General features: G+C 36.4%; 1 protein-coding gene across 4 annotated transcripts in view; it reads left to right on the forward strand.

Moving 5' to 3' along the window:
• VCAN (versican) overlaps nt 1–18,665 on the forward strand; it is a 130,455-nt gene that overhangs the window by 8,131 nt on the left and 103,659 nt on the right. For all 4 annotated transcript variants that reach the window (XR_006963730.1, XM_047088694.1, XM_047088688.1 and 1 more), the window contains exons 2-5: nt 4,283–4,358; nt 9,094–9,471; nt 12,655–12,829; nt 12,915–13,042. Coding sequence is in view for 3 of the 4 variants with exons in the window: in XM_047088694.1 (XP_046944650.1) it covers nt 4,289–4,358; nt 9,094–9,471; nt 12,655–12,829; nt 12,915–13,042 (751 nt within the window). In the remaining variant the exon portion in view is untranslated. The remainder of the gene's footprint in view (nt 1–4,282; nt 4,359–9,093; nt 9,472–12,654; nt 12,830–12,914; nt 13,043–18,665) is intronic.

The raw sequence follows: 18,665 nt of genomic DNA on the forward strand, positions 1-18,665 counted from the left end.
GCTAAAAAAAAAAAAAAGAAAGGTTTTAAAAGTTTTTCTTATTCAGCAACATCAAATGCAGAAGGTAAACAGTGTGCCTTAACAACCGTGAACATGGACATAGCCTTAAGAAAATTAGAGAAATGGAATGAATGCCCATAGAGTCCCAGGAAGAGGCCACAGAAATATAGTTCTAAGGCAATTAAGGTCAGTAAAAGCACTCTGAGATATTTACTGAAGAGATAAATGGCCATTCTTTAAATCAAGTGTTGCAAGCTCAGGTGCTTACAGGGAACAGGCATGGAGTAGAAATGCATGAGAAACCAAGTGGGGCCAGTGATAACCTTGAGTTCATGAAGCCAAGGTGAGAGGCTGCTCCTTGCCTAGTGCTGATTATTGGCCAGCAAGAATATGCACCTAGAATTGTTTGATCTGATTTTTCAAAAGAGATCTGAGAGACTTATTGTGAAAACTCCAATTTTTAAATGCTGGGAATTTATTGAAACCTATTTATACAAATATATTTCTAACATGACTGATTTCTCCCTTGTATTTTTAATGCACTGGCTTCCTTCCCTAGATTTGTCTTGGGGCAATTTTAAGTCAAGCAATGAGTACATTTGTTCTGTAGATGAAAGACCATTTTCCTCCCTCCCTTAAAAAAGGGCACTTTTAGGGGCGCCTGGGTGGCGTAGTCGGTTAAGCGTCCGACTTCAGCCAGGTCACGATCTCGCGGTCCGTGGGTTCGAGCCCCGCGTCGGGCTCTGGGCTGATGGCTCAGAGCCTGGAGCCTGTTCCAGATTCTGTGTCTCCCTCTCTCTCTGCCCCTCCCCCATTCACGCTCTGACTCTCTCTGTCCCAAAAATAAATAAAAAAAAAAAAAAAAAAGGGCACTTTTATAAGGGTGAAGGATGGCACAAAACGTTAAACTTGGAGTATCGGTCTTAGAAAATTAGGATGCAAAAGACCCATCCCTGGGTCAAGGTCACGCCTTGTCTGATTTTGTTAGGAGATCTGACACTCCAAATATTGACAAACATCAGATATTATTGTGTCATGGTACACATTCAACTGGACTGGTTTAAATACATTTCAGGTGTTAATTACCCTACATGCCCACATTCTTAAGAGATTGTTGGCACTTCTCTTCAAAGTGTGTTTCAGAACTGGTAAATAGAGGCATTTGTCATGCATTTGGCCCATAAACCTTTCTCAAGCATCTACTCTGAACCTGGCACTGTGGAATATTGTGGTAATTAGCAAGTTGAACGTGATACTAGGTCTGTTCTACAGAGACAGCTGTTCTACAGAGGAGATAAAACATGTTAGTTTACAAGTAATAACTTAAAGCATATAGCAATAAGTTATATGGCAATTTATTGTAAGCATAAAGTTATACACTGCTTCTATAATGGTAACCTAGATTATAATTTTCATATCCAACAGGTTCAAATACTTTTCTTTTTACTATTAGTGATATGAACACAGAAAGAGAACATCTATAGAAAACCTGAATCAATAATTTTAATAAGAAATATTGAGTACTGAATACACTGTATCACTGACCTGTATTTCATATGCATTATTTTATCAATCCTCACGTTCACTCCAACAGTTAAGTACTACTTTTCATAATTAAGAAGTTACTGAAAATAAGAGAGTTAGTCACTTATCCCAAATCACAGAGTATTAGTAGAGGATTCAGAACTTGAATTCAGGGTTGTTTGAAAATGGAGACCAGGCTTTTAACATTATGATTATAAAATAAAAGTTTCCTGAAAAAATAAATAATTTCCTGAATAAATAATTTCCTACCATCATGAAAGAAAAAAATGTTCTCAATTTTTTTCTTTCATGATGATAGGAAATTATTTATTTTTATAAAAATGTTTCTTAAATTCAGTTAATACTTATGGAATTCATTTTCTTTAATAGATTTTTTTAAAGTTTATTTATTTTTGAGACAGAGAGAGACAGAGCATGAATGGGGGAGGGTCAGAGAGACAGGGAGACACAGAATCTGAAGCAGGCTCCAGGCTCTGAGCTGTCAGCACAGAGCCCGATGCGGGGCTCGAACTCATGGACTGCGAGATCATGACCTGAACTGAAGTCGGACACTTAACTGACTGAGCCACCCAGGCGCCCCATAATAGATTTTAATAATACAACCTAAAATTTCACTTTTGCAGCTTTAAACTATAGAATATGTGGAAGTGATATTTTTATTTTTTTCTGAAATACTGTAATAGCATTGAAACACAAGTGAATACTTTCTGCTTGCTATGGTAGCTTATAAGAACTATGGAAATGTAGAAACTAAATTTTGCAGTTAGTGTTTAATAGTGTCTACTACATATTCCATTAATTATATGATAAATAATAAACTTAATTATCAAGATTAATCATCTGTAGCAAGGATTATCAACTGTATGCTTTTCATTGTGAGTTGTCAAATAGCCTATATAGATGGGAAATATATATATATATATATATATATATATATATATATATAATTATTAGGTTTAAAAGATGCTCTTTAAGATTTTGTTATAGAGAGGTTCCAATGCTTATTTCACAATATATAAAATAAAACAATTAAAGGGAAATGAATAGCAAGGAAAAAGGAGTAACTGTCATAATTATGAAATTAAACTTGAACTCAAATTGGACTTGGATTTTACAGCATTTACGTCTTTTCAGTCTAGGTTTCCTAACTCATATTGAATTTATATATGTTCTAAGGAGGATATTAGGAAGTTATTTAGGACATTATTTCAAATGTGTTATGATGCCTTCAGCTACAAGTAACAAAAATCTCCGATTTTATTGGGTTTATGTAATAAAGGAATTTATTTCATTTAAAAAGAAGTTCAAAGAGACAGCTTACTCTGGCCTAATGTTTGAGGGCTTAAGACCTAGCTGTCCTGATTATTTCTCAGCTTTGTTGCCAGAGGCTATCTTATACACTCATGGACACAAGAAGGCTACACCAGTTTGAGAAGAAGTAACCTATTGTGACAGTATTCCCTGAAGAAAAGCAACCACCTCTTTCTTTTTTTCCTGTTCTTAAGGTGAATATACCTTTCCCAGGAGCATCCCGTCTATCCTGCTGAGATCCCCTCACATCTCATTAGTTAAAAACTGTATCATGTACTCATTCCAAAACCAATCGTTGGCAAAATGAATGGGAGCAGTGTGACTGACTTAGGATAATCAGCATCATTCCCTTTGGCTGGGTTTGACCCAGGCTCCTCTAAAGTGTATGGCTGTGTAAAAGAGGATAGATACTAGAATGGAATCAGAGTATTGTTGGAAAGGAGAAAGAAGAATGGCTACTGAGTACCCAACCAAGAGTGCCTGTTATAGAATCGTTCTAAATGCAGCTAAGGAGGGAAGAACCCTGGGGATCAAGTAATCTGCAGTTCTTTTGAGATTGGCTCTTTGCTTTCCAGATGGTCCCCAACACTGGTACTTAGCCGCCTCATAATTACAGCTCCATAGAAATTCAAGCTGGAAGGGACCGTTCTGAGACCCAGACTGTTAAATGTCTTCCCCAAAGCCTCACAATAAATTAATGGCAAAGCCAGGGCAGGGTTTCTTGACTCTCAGAACAGAGTGTTTTCTTTATTTTTTTTCACCCTTCAGACTTTAGAACTGTTGGAACTGCTTTAAAACTCATGGCAAGCCCTGGTCTTTTTGTAATTAACAGCTCCTTATAATACATTTGTTTTGTTTGTTCAGTCTCCTAGAAACTAAATTGAGTCTGTGCTTTAAAAAGCCTGCTGAAGTCCTTATTGCCTGTTTTGATAGCATGTGCATGAGCCACCACCATGTTCTTTCCCACCTCACATTTGATATGAATCCTTTTCTTTCAACATCTCTCCCTATTGGTTCCCCATCTTCCTTTGCTCCATCTGTGACCAGCTTCCTGTTTCTAAATAGACATTGTGGTCACCTCTCCCTCTTTGTGCCCATTCCTAGCCACTAGTTACTTCGGCTGTGGTCTTTATTGTTCTTTCTCCAGCCCACCGGGTTGCGGTTGTCCCACACATCCATATTGTTATATGTTCCCAAACTTGGTTTTGGGATTATTTTGGTAACTACTGCATTGAGTGAGAGTCGAACTAATAATTAAAGTGTTGGGATGACTTTTCCTATTATGAATTCTCTCTTGTTTCTACAATCTAAGAGGAGCTGTACCTTGTACTCTTACTATATACAATGCACAAAATAGCATGTTGACTTATGGCCCACCGCAAACCTGAATGCTTATGATTTCCTTTGTGTTTTTCTTCATTTCCAGGACAAGATGTTGATCAATATAAAGAGCATCTTATGGATGTGCTCTACCTTAATAGCAACCCATGCACTACATAAAGGTGAGTGTGGTTTAAGTTTTTTTGGTGTTTAGTGAAATAAAAATTTAAGTGCTAGAGCACAGAATGGCCATATGGAGTCAATAGAATAAAGAATTAGTTTTTGATCTATTTAGTGATTTATAGTGCTGAACACTTTCAGCTGAAATAATATTATTTTTCATTTAATAAATGGTTTTAAATAAAATGAAACAATGAACAGGATGCTAAAGAAGCAAGTGGGTTTTCAATAAATTCCCAGATTACTTTCAGATTGTAAAAGTGCTCATATATACGTATTTTTTAACATCTGTCATCTTCAATATACTCAAAGCCTTTCCTATAAAGAAAGACTATCAAACCCTCAGGAGGCTAGAGTGTGAGAAGAGTCAAAAAGATAAAGAGCAGGCTTACACCCAGGATTTTACCCTCCACATATATTACCTTTTCCTTTCCTTTCTTTTCTTTTCCTTTCTTTTCCTTTCTTTTCCTTTCTTTTCCTTTCCTTTCCTTTCCTTTCCTTTCCTTTCCTTTCCTTTCCTTTCCTTTCCTTTCCTTTCCTTTCCTTTCCTTCTTTCCCTCTTTCCCTTCCTTTTCTATTCTCTTCTTTTCTTCTTTCTCTATTTCATTAAACTTAATCTCCTAGTTATATGATATAGGCAACAAACAAATAAACTCATAACCCAGGTATTTTCAGATTGATGAAAATAAAGCTTAGTGATATGATAAAGAAGTGCCTGAGTAGGGGGAAGGTGGGACGGCCTCTTTGAGAAAGTAACATTTAAACTGAGATATGAATGACCAAGATGACTGTCGGAGTTTAGGCTCCAACAATCTGTTAACAGCCCAAGCGCTATTTCCTTCAGTGTAGTCAGGAAATACAGGTGAAGGTCACAGACAGGGAAGGACAATAGCACCCAGTAACAAGGGAGAACACTAAAAGGAAATACAGAAAAGAGAGTTGGTTTAGATGGGTAGTAACAGAAGGGGAGAAAACAATGGGAGAAACTTGAGGGACACTTAAAACAGAGTTTAGACTTTCTGCTTAAGGCAAAGAAAGCACTCACATAAACAATGGGGAAAAAACCAAAAGCACTTATGATATAGCTCCTTGACAGTATTTTATAACAGTAATAATAGCTAGCAATATTGAATAATTTCTACATGCCAGGTCTTCTGTATGTTACATAGTTAATTTATTGAATCTTAACTCTCCAATGAGGCAGATGCTTCTATTCTCCCCATTTGGCAGATGAAGAAACTGCACTACCACAAGGTTTGGAGGCCTGCCTAATGTAGAAGATTATATAGCAGTTTAGTTACAGAGCCTGGAGTTGAACCCAGGCAGGCGGGCTCCATAATCCATGCTATGAACCACTATATTACACTTTATTCCAAGAATCAAGTTCTTTGTAAATCTGTGATCATGATTAAGAGATATAATTAGTTGGGACTAATTTCAGAAGTATTTAATTTTTTCATATGAGGCACAAAAGTTGAAAACGTAAGATCCAAATAAAACAAATTTGCCAGTTTATAGTAGGATACACAGCAATAACTTGTTAGGAGTTAACACAAGTGTTTTCATCTTAAGCTTTTCTCTGTTTATTACTAGGCACTCAAAAGGTCAATAACTAACATTAATGAACACCTTGTCCACTGGTTATTGGCTTTATTTTAATGCATGAAGCGTTCTGTGCTTTAACAATACCTATTTTATTGATTATCTAGTGCTTACCTAGTTATTTGGATATTCCTCTACTATTAATAAATGAGTTCTGCACAGTCATGAGCAAATGAATGAACAACAGAGTGAAATTTATCACCCTAGAGAGTAATAAATTCTCATATTCTCAATCTGACATTTATTTGGCCAAGGGGTGTGTGTGTGTGTGTGTGTGTGTGTGCGTGTGTGTGCGTGTGATCAAATTGTATAGATGGAATTTATGTCATTCTTCTCCACAGAATTTAGCGACAGAGAATGAAAGGCAATTGATCATTCGTTATTTAGAGATTTCTCCCTTACGCTACTCATATAGACCACAAACCATGTGGTGGGAACAGTGAACTTTGTGTTAATTTTCGTTTTTTACTACTTGCATTGTTCACAGTTTCAGACAAGTTCTTACAGGTAGCATTAAAAAAAAACATGTATAGTCTGTAAACATTATTCTCTGAACTACTTAGTTTCTTCCTTAAAATATTTAGATTTAGTGAGCTTAGTTCTTATGACCCAGTGCATTAAGACTCAAGATTTTATACACAAAAGACTTGACCACACAGCTTTTTGTTAATCCTGTTGTTAAGACTAGATTCTACATGAATATATATTTATATCTGAACAAAGCTTTTGATTTCCTTGTATCTGTAAACATCTAGAACAATAAATAACCCTTGGGTAATTTGCCTTTTGAGATCATTTTGTTCCAATATATTTTTACATAACAGCACAGTTACTGAGCAATACTTGGAGTTTTAGAAACCTTCCAATTGGATACATTGGATTCCATCTCATATGTGCCTCTACACATCTAAAATTGTGAAAAGAATGATAGTTTAGTAATAAATATTAAGGAATTGGATGTCACTTATCTTAAACTCATTTTTAAGGAGATGATAAAGAATCTCATAATTTATATCATAATTGAGGTTGATGGTAAAGCTTTTTTTTTTCCATTAAAAAACCAATACTTTGTGGTAATGTTAATCATCTAAATAATTCTTTAGGAAGGAAATGAGCTTTCCTAGAACATACCGTAAATGGAGATTTTTAGATCATAGAATACTTAGCCCTTTCCTTCTCAGAACTCCTATTCTTGGCAAAAAAAAAAAACCAAACAAACAACCTTTGTGTTGTCATCATCTTCCTAATGGGGGCCAAATCAAGGGATTATAAATCAGGTAGGGAGTCCTCTGTGGACTTTATAGATTTATTTAAAAGATCAAGTTGCTAACTGCTGTCCGTGCAGATAACAATTAAAGAAATAGGATGAGATGGAAATACAGTGGGTGTAGACTTTGCAAAGGGACTAACACTAATTTAGGGACAGAGGAAGAACCCAATAAGTACCAAAGTTGAAAGATTCCTTGATTAGTTGTGAGGAGACTTGTGTTCTGGCCCAGGTCTGTCAGCAGGCAGCTAGGATCTTAAATGTCACTTCCTCACAGTGGAGCATCCTTAGTAAGGGATTGGACTAGTTTCACTCTGAGGGTGAGCTTTAAGTAAGACAATTTATTTTATAAGCCAAGAATTTAATAGAATGGAATTATTCCCTTGATACTGTATTTAAAGGTGATTATGATCTTAGTAACATTTAAAAGACTAACAGTGCAGTTAATAGTGTATTTTTATTTAATTTTGTTAAGTGCCTTAAATCCTGTTTTGGGGCAAGTTATATATAGATTAGTAAGATGATAAAGAAATGTATGACAGCTATGACCACTATAAATAAGAAATATATGACTGATTTCTATCATAAATACAGTAAATATAATACTGTATTGGTTATTTTAGATTTATTTGTATCATATGAGAGATTTTATAGTCCAGCCTTTAAGAAGTTAAATTTCAATCTTTAACAATAAAGAGCATTTTTTTCTTAAAGTGCATAGTATCTCCATATCTTCCTGAAATTTTCAAAATGACTTATCCCCAACTGAATCCACAGTGCTATGTTGACAGCTATATCATTTCTGATACATGTCTGTATTGATATATATGTTCCCAGTACCTTGACTACTAACACACTAAGTGTTACATACACATCATTTTGTTAAGAATTATTATTTCACTCCAGCTAGAGGCTACTTTTAACTTGTTCATCATATTTTCATGAAGTAGGATTGCTTGTGTATGAACATAATTTCTATCTATCGTTATTGCCTGCACATTGTCTACCAATTAGTCAGGACTGGAAAATGGGAGGAAGTGGTGGGAAAGGGTTATGGATTCCTGTAAGAATAAAATGTCATTTATTTTGCATATGATACTGTTAAATTGCACTCAAGGTATTCTTTCTCCTTAAAATTTTAAGGGCTTAAACAGAAAGACGTTCTGCAGATTAATACTTTAGGTGGGGGTTAGGTGAACAGACCAAATCCTACCCCCCCCCACCCCCACACACAGGATATAATTAAGAGGTAATGTTTCACTGCAAAGTGATTGCAGCTGGATTTGTTATTATGATGAAAGCCTTTGGTTCAAACGCTGAACCAAATGAGGGTCCTTCAAGTGTTAGACTTCTTCCTGCTCCAGTCTACTGAAATATATATATTTTTTAATTTTCACTTCCTCTTTGAATTTTATTTTCATTTCCTCTAAGGTAATGTGGCAGTTATCTTAAATGATTTTCCTCTTCTGACAGGTAGACATAAATTCTTCTTTCAATTGCTCTTCCTAACATTGGTCCAATCTTTTACCCACATTACCAATTCTAGTCTCCTTTTGCTCTTAATTGCTTACCTTGCTATACATGCTTATTCTATTACTTATTTTGTACATATTGAACTCTAAGTTACAAATACTTTAAAATGAATGCTATATTTTTAGTACATAAAGATGAGCATTTTTAAGCCATATCTTTGTTGTGAAACATGGTTAAAACTGTATACTAGTCTTTGTATATAAACTCATTCTAATTATCTCACCTATTGAAAAAGTAACCGAACCACTTGTAAGGGTTTCTTAGCCACTCGCTTATTTAATAGACTTGGTTGAGTTTTTTAGGACTGTTAATTTTGTATTTTCTATTTCTCCTAGTCAAAGTGGAAAAAAGCCCACCTGTTAAGGGCTCCCTCTCTGGAAAAGTCAATCTCCCTTGTCATTTTTCAACCATGCCTACGTTACCACCCAGTTACAACACCTCTAGCGAATTTCTCAGAATCAAATGGTCTAAGATTGAATTGGACAAGAGTGGAAAAGATTTGAAGGAGACTACTGTTCTTGTAGCCCAAAATGGGAATATCAAGATTGGTCAGGGCTATAAGGGGAGAGTGTCCGTGCCTACACATTCCGAGGTCGTCGGGGATGCCTCGCTCACCATGGTCAAATTGCGCGCAAGTGACGCGGGCCTCTACCGCTGCGATGTCATGTACGGGATTGAAGACACACAAGACACAGTATCATTGGCGGTGGACGGTAAGGCTTCCCAAATCTGTAAGACATGATACCTGGTTCAGAAGTGTTGTGAAGCAGTACTTGAAGTAAATGGTGTTCGGAGTTTGGACAAGTGGAAGAAACATCAGTCATTTCAACAGTTCATGCCTTTCACCAAAAATGAACTATTATTTCTTTAAAGGTCAAGGAAGGTGACATTTTGCACAGCACCTTCACTGATTCAGGAAAGTGCAGTATAATGGAATTAATGAATAGCTCAAGACATGATAAATAGTTCAAGAACTAATTATTTCCTTACTTTGACCTACCTGTCTGTGATTACTTTTTAAGACCACAAAGGCTGATCTACATTTTATTTTAATTTTTACGACATGTGTGTATGCACACACACATGTGCACACACACGAGCACACACACACACACACACACACACACACACAAACCTTTTCTCCTTTTTCTCACTGTCCTAGCATAATTATTAAAATCTTTGAGTTTCTTTTTAAGAAATATAAATTCTACCTTAACTTACATTGAAGAAATAGGGCATTTAATAAGTATCATGGTACATGTCACAGTGCCTTAGAAAGGCCAGGACCTAAGAAACATTTGCATTGGATCAAAATAAAATTCGGTGAATTTTTTGATTTAAAGGTCAATACACTAACTGTTATACATTAAGGCTTGCAATGAGGCATTTTCATTTTAGCCCTCTTTCAGTGGTGGTTTGTATGTCATTTGAATTTAAGTTAGGAGACAAAGCAAAGAAAAATTGCTTTAATTGGGTACACACATAATACCATAGCTCTTGGAAACAGAATATTTTGGCAAGTTATTAAGCAAGATTCTAATACCCAGACATGATAGAACAGATTTTTCTTCCATCCCTCCATTTTCCTATAAAATATTTACCTTTCAGAAATATATACAGAGGGTTTTATTAAAACTTTCTTCTGTAGCCAAAAGGAAATACTTTGAATTTCAGATGCAGAGAATTAATTTACTGTACATTCTTTTATGTTCAGATTCTGTTACTGTCTCCTGTCAATCTATTTTTACGTTGTGCAGGCGTCCACTAAATATCCTGGGCTCTTCAGTCTTTTGACCTTTTTATTATTTATTTTAGTTAGCCTAGGATTGTTTTGCTGTACTGACATTTTTTTTAATCTGTGTGTGTGTTTGTGTATTATATTTATATCTTATATAAATAGATTATTAATAAATTATAAATATATAGTAGTGGTATATGCACACTATGTATAAATTTATATATATTTTTAAAATCTCTAAAGGAATTTAACAACTTCTTACTAATTTCACCATTAAAGAATTAGCGATGGATTTTCCCCTTGCCCCTGCGAAACAATGAAAATCCTCCACTTAATCTCCTTAGCCCCATGAGGTCTTCAAATTATCCCAACAACTGCAGATACTTATACCAACTGATATTCCCTGCCCTGCTCTTGGAGGCCCTTTGTGCCCCCTTACAGTCTTCAGTGCACATGGAAGATTTTTAATTATCAAGAGGACTGTTGGAAGCTTTGATCGACATAAGACTAATTTAAAACCATTCAAATTCTTGCTTAAGCCTTAGAGATCACTATAAACTATCTCATACTTACCAGATAGTATGATACACACTTCCTGGCGATTTTAGAGTATTTCTATAAAGGTACAAATTTTTGGAAAGGCATTTGATGAATTTTTCATTGCACTGTCAGAAATGGGAAAATGAATGTTAGTTGTCATTGCATCTACTCGGTGCCTGTGCAGGTCTTTTTGTGTTGACACTTATCAGAGGTGCTCATCTATGACATGGCTAGTCTGTTCCCCTGTATTTACTTTATTGGCACATAACCTGTCTTGCAAGAAGGAGACATTTTAAGGATGGGCATATGGAAGACAGTCTTATAACTAGAAGTGAGACTGTGGGACATAGACTGTTGTCAACCCAAGGGAATTACTAGGAATAAAAAGACAGTGGAAGCTATCTTGGAAACCAAAGTCCATTCTGCATAACAAAAAAAGTGGTCTTGGCAATTTGACCCCTAATAGAATCTCATCCATAAGACCCAGTTGCCCCAACTTTTATTTTCTAGTGACTTCCCAGGCCCCTTACCTTGATTCACTTTGCAGTCTTACAGAAACGAGTCACCACATTTAGTGCAATTAAAGATGGAGATGCTCTTGTTGAAGTAAGAGGAGAAGACCAAAACCTCACTCCTACCCCCACCCTCATCCCCACCCAGTTACTCTTCCCTCAGCCCTCTGACAATTCCTCGAGCCCTGGAGAACAGCTCTAGAACCACTAGACTATGCAACTCCTAACATACAGCAAAGTGGAGTTGGAGGCAAGTACCAAGATGCCTGGCTTCAACTCAGGGGAATCTGGGTAAATTTACTTCAAGTCTTCTTTGGGATAAAAATCTTACATTTTATTTGTCTTAGTGGAAACCCTCAGTTATGCTAGTCAGATGGTGAATATGATAAGCAGTGGGTGGGAGTTAGTAGCCTATACAACATTTTTAAAACTTTTGCCTAATTTGACTTCCATATCAGGTAACATAAGCAATGTTAGGTACACTTTATTGTGGGGGGTGGAGATTAACTCAGTATATGATTAAGGAACAAATTAGTAATTGGAACAAGCCTTCTCGCTCATACATAGTCCATTGTCTTTTTCTTCTTAGTACATTGTTTCTGGAAGTAAATATCTCAATGTTTTATGTTTGGAGGAAGCGGGGTTAGTGAATGTTCCATGTGCTTCTATTCAGTTGGGCCTGGGTAAAATAGGGTAAGTTGACCTCATGGCCCCCTTAACTCTTTGTATCTCCTGCAGGACCTACTCTGTTTAGTTGTCCAGTGTTCCCATGATAATGTGAATACCACATGTAATTGGAGAAGCTGTCCACTCCTTGGAATTTTAGTGGCCTAAATCTTTTTCTTAGATTGTTGACATGAGAATAGAAAATTCCTGGTTAAGAAACTTTCTAATGGAGCACAATGGGACACCTGGGTGAACGGCATTTCTGGGGCTCCTCACATCACCATAACTTTATGTAATGCCACATAAAATGAAAATAAAGTATCACCATGGTGTTATTACCATGGGAGCAATTAATTTGATGTATTACATCAGTGAGAAACTTTGCAAATTATGGTGGGATATTTGAACATGCCAGTAATTGCTTGTGGCTCTCTTTGCAGGGGTTGTGTTTCACTACAGAGCGGCGACAAGCAGGTATACTCTGAATTTTGAGACTGCACAGAAGGCTTGTGTGGATATTGGGGCAGTCATAGCAACCCCAGAGCAGCTCCATGCCGCCTATGAAGATGGATTTGAACAGTGTGATGCAGGTTGGCTGTCTGATCAGACCGTCAGGTGAGAGGTCTGGGGGCCACAAGCTGTAATTCATTAATTTGAGAGTAAGAATAAAGTACTTCTTACTAGTCTTTTATTTCCCCAGATATCCCATCCGGGCTCCCCGGGAAGGCTGTTACGGAGATATGATGGGGAAGGAAGGAGTCAGGACCTATGGATTCCGTTCGCCTCATGAAACCTACGACGTATACTGCTACGTGGACCATCTAGATGGTACGATGTTTGAATTTCTAAAACTTCATTGGAACTAAGGAAATTGAAGAAGGACTGGGAGCACGTAGGAATAGAGCAAATTTTCATGCTTGTTTGGATTCCAAACAGCAGCATTTAGTTTAAATGACCGTATGATTGTGGTAAAATAAGCTTAAATTAAAGTGGAAAGAGAAGGAGGAGTGTCCAAATGGTTATGCAGGTTAGACATTTCTTTAGTTAATGGCAGGTTTTCTTTCAGGCATGCTGCTATTGGACTGTTTCCAATACACTTTTAGAGCCTTAAGAATAGAAAGCTGTAAGGGTGGTACCTATTCTTGTGAGAACTTCAGGTAAAATGCTGTGATGACAAACCACTATGAATCCAAGTGCTGATAAACACCCAGAGCTCAACTAAATAGTGTAAACTGGCCCAGGAGGGATTCTCATGTTTTACGTCTTCTTGTGGTAACTTTGCTACACTAATATTCAGAGCAATCATACATTCATTCAAGCAATCAACACATTAAAAAAACCACCTACTGTATGATAGGTACTCTGTTAGTCATTAGGGATATGAAACCAGGTAAGATATAGACCTTACTTCAAAGATGTTTTGAGTCTGATTGATTATGGCACTATCATTTCTCACTAGGCATGAGTCAGAGGTTCTTAAAAGCCAGTGTGAGTTCAGTAGTGGCAAAATCACAAGAGGGGCACAGTGCAGTTTTACTGTAAGACACATGGAATAGAAGTTTCTGTGAATTAAATATTGAATTGGCTTGTACTTTTAATTTTGGATGGGTGCATGTGAAAAGAAGAATCTCAGCTTTCTTATGTGTAGAATAAAGAGGTTAGACTAGATAGTTTCCCTGGTCCCTTCCAACATTAAAATTCTATGATTCTGTGTTTCTGTGAGTTGAATAAACAAGCTCAGAGACTGAAAACTAGAAACTAAGTAGTTTATATTTTCCTAATGCCCTGACTAAACTTGAATAAGAAGGCCAACTTACCAGAAGGCTGCTTAAGTGTGGTTTTCTAGCATCTTACCATTCTTATTATAACTACCATTTAAGAATGGTAAATGTATTTTCTAAATTAGAACTTTGGATTTGAACAATTTCCATTTTTGTATAGGGACAAAGGGAAAACATCTACAAAATCCAACCTATGAGATACATATATGCTATATATGCTATATATATACTGACTTTTTTATATTAAATATAATTTATTGTCAAATTGGTTTCCATACAACACCCAGTGCTCATCCCAACAGGTGCCCTCCTCAATGCCCATCACCCACTTTCCTTTCCCTCCCACCCCCATCAACCCTCTGTTTATTCTGTTTTTAAGAGTCTCTCATGATTTGGCTCCCTCCATCTCTAACTTTTTTTTTTTTTTCCATTCCACTCCCCCATGGTCTTCTGTTAAGTTTCTCAGGATCCACATATGAGTATATGTATCTGTCTTTTGATTACATACATACAGATACATACAGTATCTGTCTTTTGATTACAAAATATGGATGTGTGTGTGTGTGTGTATGTATGGAATTTGAATGTTTTTGTTTTAGTACACAAAGTTGAAAGAGAAAGACAAAAGAATCAGTATAAATACTAATTTAAGCACTGGCTGAAATTTCTGTCTGCAGAGTAATAAAGCTTTTATTTGTTTTATAGAAGAAATTTGACAGTTCTGGAGGATATTCAGCATCTTTACAGTGACATTGTTCTAGAAATTTTTTCTTCCTTGTTTGTTGTCCCTTGGAATAATTAGCAAATCTTTACACACTGATACTTTCCTTCTTGCCCTGAAATTGGACTGGTGTGCAGGGGGAGGTTAAAGAGGGCTTTTGTGAGTGAGGATGTATGAGGAAGATCACAAGATCACTCTTGTAAAGGTCTCTCTCCTTTTTTTTTTTAAATTTTTTTAATGTTTATTTATTTTTGAGAGAGACAGAGACAGAATTTGAATGGGTTGGGGCAGAGAGAGAGGGAGGCACAGAATCTGAAGCAGGCTCCAGGCTCCAAGCTGTCAGCATAGAGCCCAACGCAAGGCTTGAACTCACAAGCTGAGAGATCATGACCTGAGCTGAAGTCGGACCCTCAACCGACTGAGCCACCCAGGCGCCCCTCTCTCCTTCTTTTACTGAAGTATATGCCTTTCTTTGAAGTAAAGACCATTGGCTAAACTTTGAATTGATAAAAATTCGTGTAGAAAGCTGACTTTAAAGTTACATCTGATGTTTCAATTGCCACATTGATAAAAGATTATTTGAAGGTGAGCCAAAATTCCTCATAAGAGAAATTTATTATTGTATTCATGGGTATCATAATTACTACCTATATTTTATTGTATTTTTGACAGCAAAGTATATGTGCGAGAGGGAGTAAAAATTAGAGATATTGATGTATTCAGAATGCATGTGATGGAACATACATCCAGTTATGAACTAAGGTGCAGGAGCTTTAGATCAGAAGCCAAATTGTTCCAGATGGTCTAATGAAAAAGTCAATTAAGTATAAAATGAAGTGTAGTTTAAAAAGATAATTAATTTTGTGTTAATTTAGTCATTTAAAGCGAGAGATGTTTAGTTGATGGATTGTCAATCCTCTTTTTTTCTTCTTGTTTTGTAATTCACATTCATTCTGATGTATGTGTGTCTTAAAAAACTCAAATAATTATACTCTATTCAATCCGGCTTATTTGGGGGAGAAGAAACTATTCTGGGTCTTACTCTAAGATGATTGTAGCACACTTATACATATGAACATAATATTCAATTCTATTTTTTAAAAAAACCTAGTAAATATAAAATAGCAATTATATTAGCTATATCCATGAGCAAGGATTCCAGTATTAGTTGTGTTCTTGGAAATGGTCTAGACACTGTGTTGGCTTATTAGCCATGATTCGATAACAGAACACTGTTACTAAGAAATTAATGGAATTAAGATTCTAAAGTAGGAAATCTAGAAATTAAGATCCACAAAACAATCTATTAGGAAGTTTAATCTGTGTTTCCTGGTGAAATAGATTTGGAAACATTGAGAGGGTTCCTTATTAGGAAGTTTAATTTGTGTTTCCTGGAAATGTAGGTTTGGAAAATTTTGAGAGGCTTTAGAATAGAGTTGAGATGATTATACAGTTCAGAAAATCAAGTAAATGATTAGAGTTATCTAGAATGCTGAGAGAGCAGTCTTGGGAGGTAGTTAAGGTCCTCGTAATAAAAGAACAGGGGTGCGCCTGGGTGGCTCAGTCGGTTAAGTGTACGACTTAGGCTCAGGTCATGCACTCACAGTTCATGGGTTTGAGCCCCTCGTCAGACTCTGTGCTGACAGTTCAGAACCTGGAGCCTGCTTTGGATACTGTGTCTCCCTCTCTTTCTGTTCCTCCCCCACTTGCACTCTGTCTCTCTCTCTTTTAAAAATAAATAAAGATTAAAAAAAAAAAAAAAAGGAACGGGTAGGACCTCCACTTCATCCCAGCTCTATCACTTACTAGTTGTGAGATCCTGAACAAGATTTCACCTCTGTTTCAGTTTATTCTCTGAAATGGAGACCATGAGAATACTTACCTTTTAATCATGGTATGAAGATGAAGTGAGTTAGTGTGTAAAGCTTTTATCACAGTGTGTGTCACTAAGTAAGTGCTCAAGAAATAATAGCTTATGGATATACAAAATGTTCTTTATTTCCACTGAATTCATCAAAAGAAGAAATGACTTTAAAATGGCAAATTTAGAGGCACCTGAGTGGCTCAGGAGGTTGAGCATCTGATTCTTGATTGTGGCTCGATTCATGATCCCAGGGTAGTATGATCAAGCCCCATGTTGGGCTCCACCCTGACCTTAGACACTGCTTAACATACTCTCTTTCTCTCTCTCTCTCCTCCCTGCCCCGCCACTCTCCCCTGCTCATGTGCTCTTTTTCTAACATAAAAAAATAAAAAGTTTGCAACTCTGTGAATTAGGTTCACTATAAGGACATTTTTTCTGACAATGAATACTGCTAAATACAGAAATAATCCTCACAGACTATAAAATTTCTTCTCTGGAAGTTTCTTAAAACTAGAATTTTCCTAAGATGTTCTGAGTGCAATGCTCTGTCAAAGTCAGAGCCATGGTACTTTGAGGTATATAGAAAATAACTGGAAATGGGTCACTTTATGAAGAAGGGTGACTTTCATGTCGTCATTTTGAACATGATAAGTTGCTTGAACATTAGTGAAGAATTAAAATTAGTACAGTGGCAAAAAGAATTCCTATGTTATTCCTCTTAAATTGTTTACAACAAGTATTCTCTGATTAGAACTTTAGCTTCTTAAGTCACAGTGTTCAGGAATTAATCTGGTGTATGATTCCCCACAGAAGGTCATGGGCGCATAAACATGTCTACTTTGCTAGTGGGAGATTTAAATAATTCTGAAAGTGCTTTGTGAATTAATGCATTTCTGTGCTGAAGATTGGCAGTTTGATAGGAAATATTTGTATCATAGCAAAAAATAATTCCTAAATAAGTTAGATAAGATAATGTTGGAAACAATGGAGTACAATGTAAATATTTCATCTAAAAACCCCACTCAACCGCTTAAGGAATCTTTGCTTGCTTTTTAATAAAATTAATAGATCCACTGTTTATTTGATTTCTTTACGGTAGCAGGTCCTTGTAAGAAAAGTTTCCTTTTATAAAGGTGTTTAATTTTCCTTGCAGATAAATCATAGGGTTGTAGGTGAGGTCAAACTGCTTTCATTTTCAAGGTTGACCCCACTTAATTTCCTTGCAATTGAGTCAATGCTTCCAGTCTCAACCATACATTCAACAAATTATTGACCTATGATCTTCTTGCTTGGGGACTTACATCCTGTCCTTCTATGGCCTATGTTTTCTTTGTAATCCTACCATTTGGCTATTATTTTACCTGAAATAACTATTACCCTACCATTCTGATTTCCTGGCTTCCAGACAAGGTTCCCAGAACTTTGATGTGTCTTTCACATTTCATGTTCTCTTTCATTTTTATGGACTCTCTCCTTAATCTCATATCTGCTTCCTAAGTCCTAGTTGACCTTGATCACCCTTATATCTCTAAACCTTGAGTGTATGACTATAAGCACCTCCACCCCCACAATGTTTGCTTATGCCTCTCTCTCTCCTGTAAGACTGTGACTTCTGGGAGGAAAGGAACCATGTATATCCCCACTATGTCCTTGGCACATAGTAGGGACTCCATAGACAGAGTTGAATAAATGTATGAATTCTTGAATTAACCTCCAAACCAGAAGTGCTCACTCGACTCGCCGTGCTTTGCACTTCCCCCTTGAATAACTTCATGCCTCTCTAGGCTTTAGCATTATTCTAGTTGGTTCCCAAATTTTCATTGCTACAATTTCCTCATTAATTTAATTTCACATTTGTTCTATTGTAGATAAAATATTCCTTGTAGGATGAATGAGGCACAAAAGTACACCAAAATAACAAGTGAAAATGAAGATGTTAGTTTCTAGTTTTGCACGTTTAGGCCTGAATTTTCTTCTGAATTCCATACTCCTATTTCTAGTTTGTGAAATTATTCCTGTATCTAATTGGTTCTCACAAATAATCCCTATGCCTTTAGCAGATCTTCAAGGGGCCTGTTTGATGAC

The sequence above is a fragment of the Lynx rufus genome, unplaced genomic scaffold (assembly GCF_022079265.1).
Source record: "Lynx rufus isolate CCGP_SWC_20201006 ecotype Redwood Valley unplaced genomic scaffold, mLynRuf1.p SCAF_1, whole genome shotgun sequence".
In the NCBI taxonomy this organism is placed as follows: Eukaryota; Metazoa; Chordata; class Mammalia; order Carnivora; family Felidae; genus Lynx; species Lynx rufus.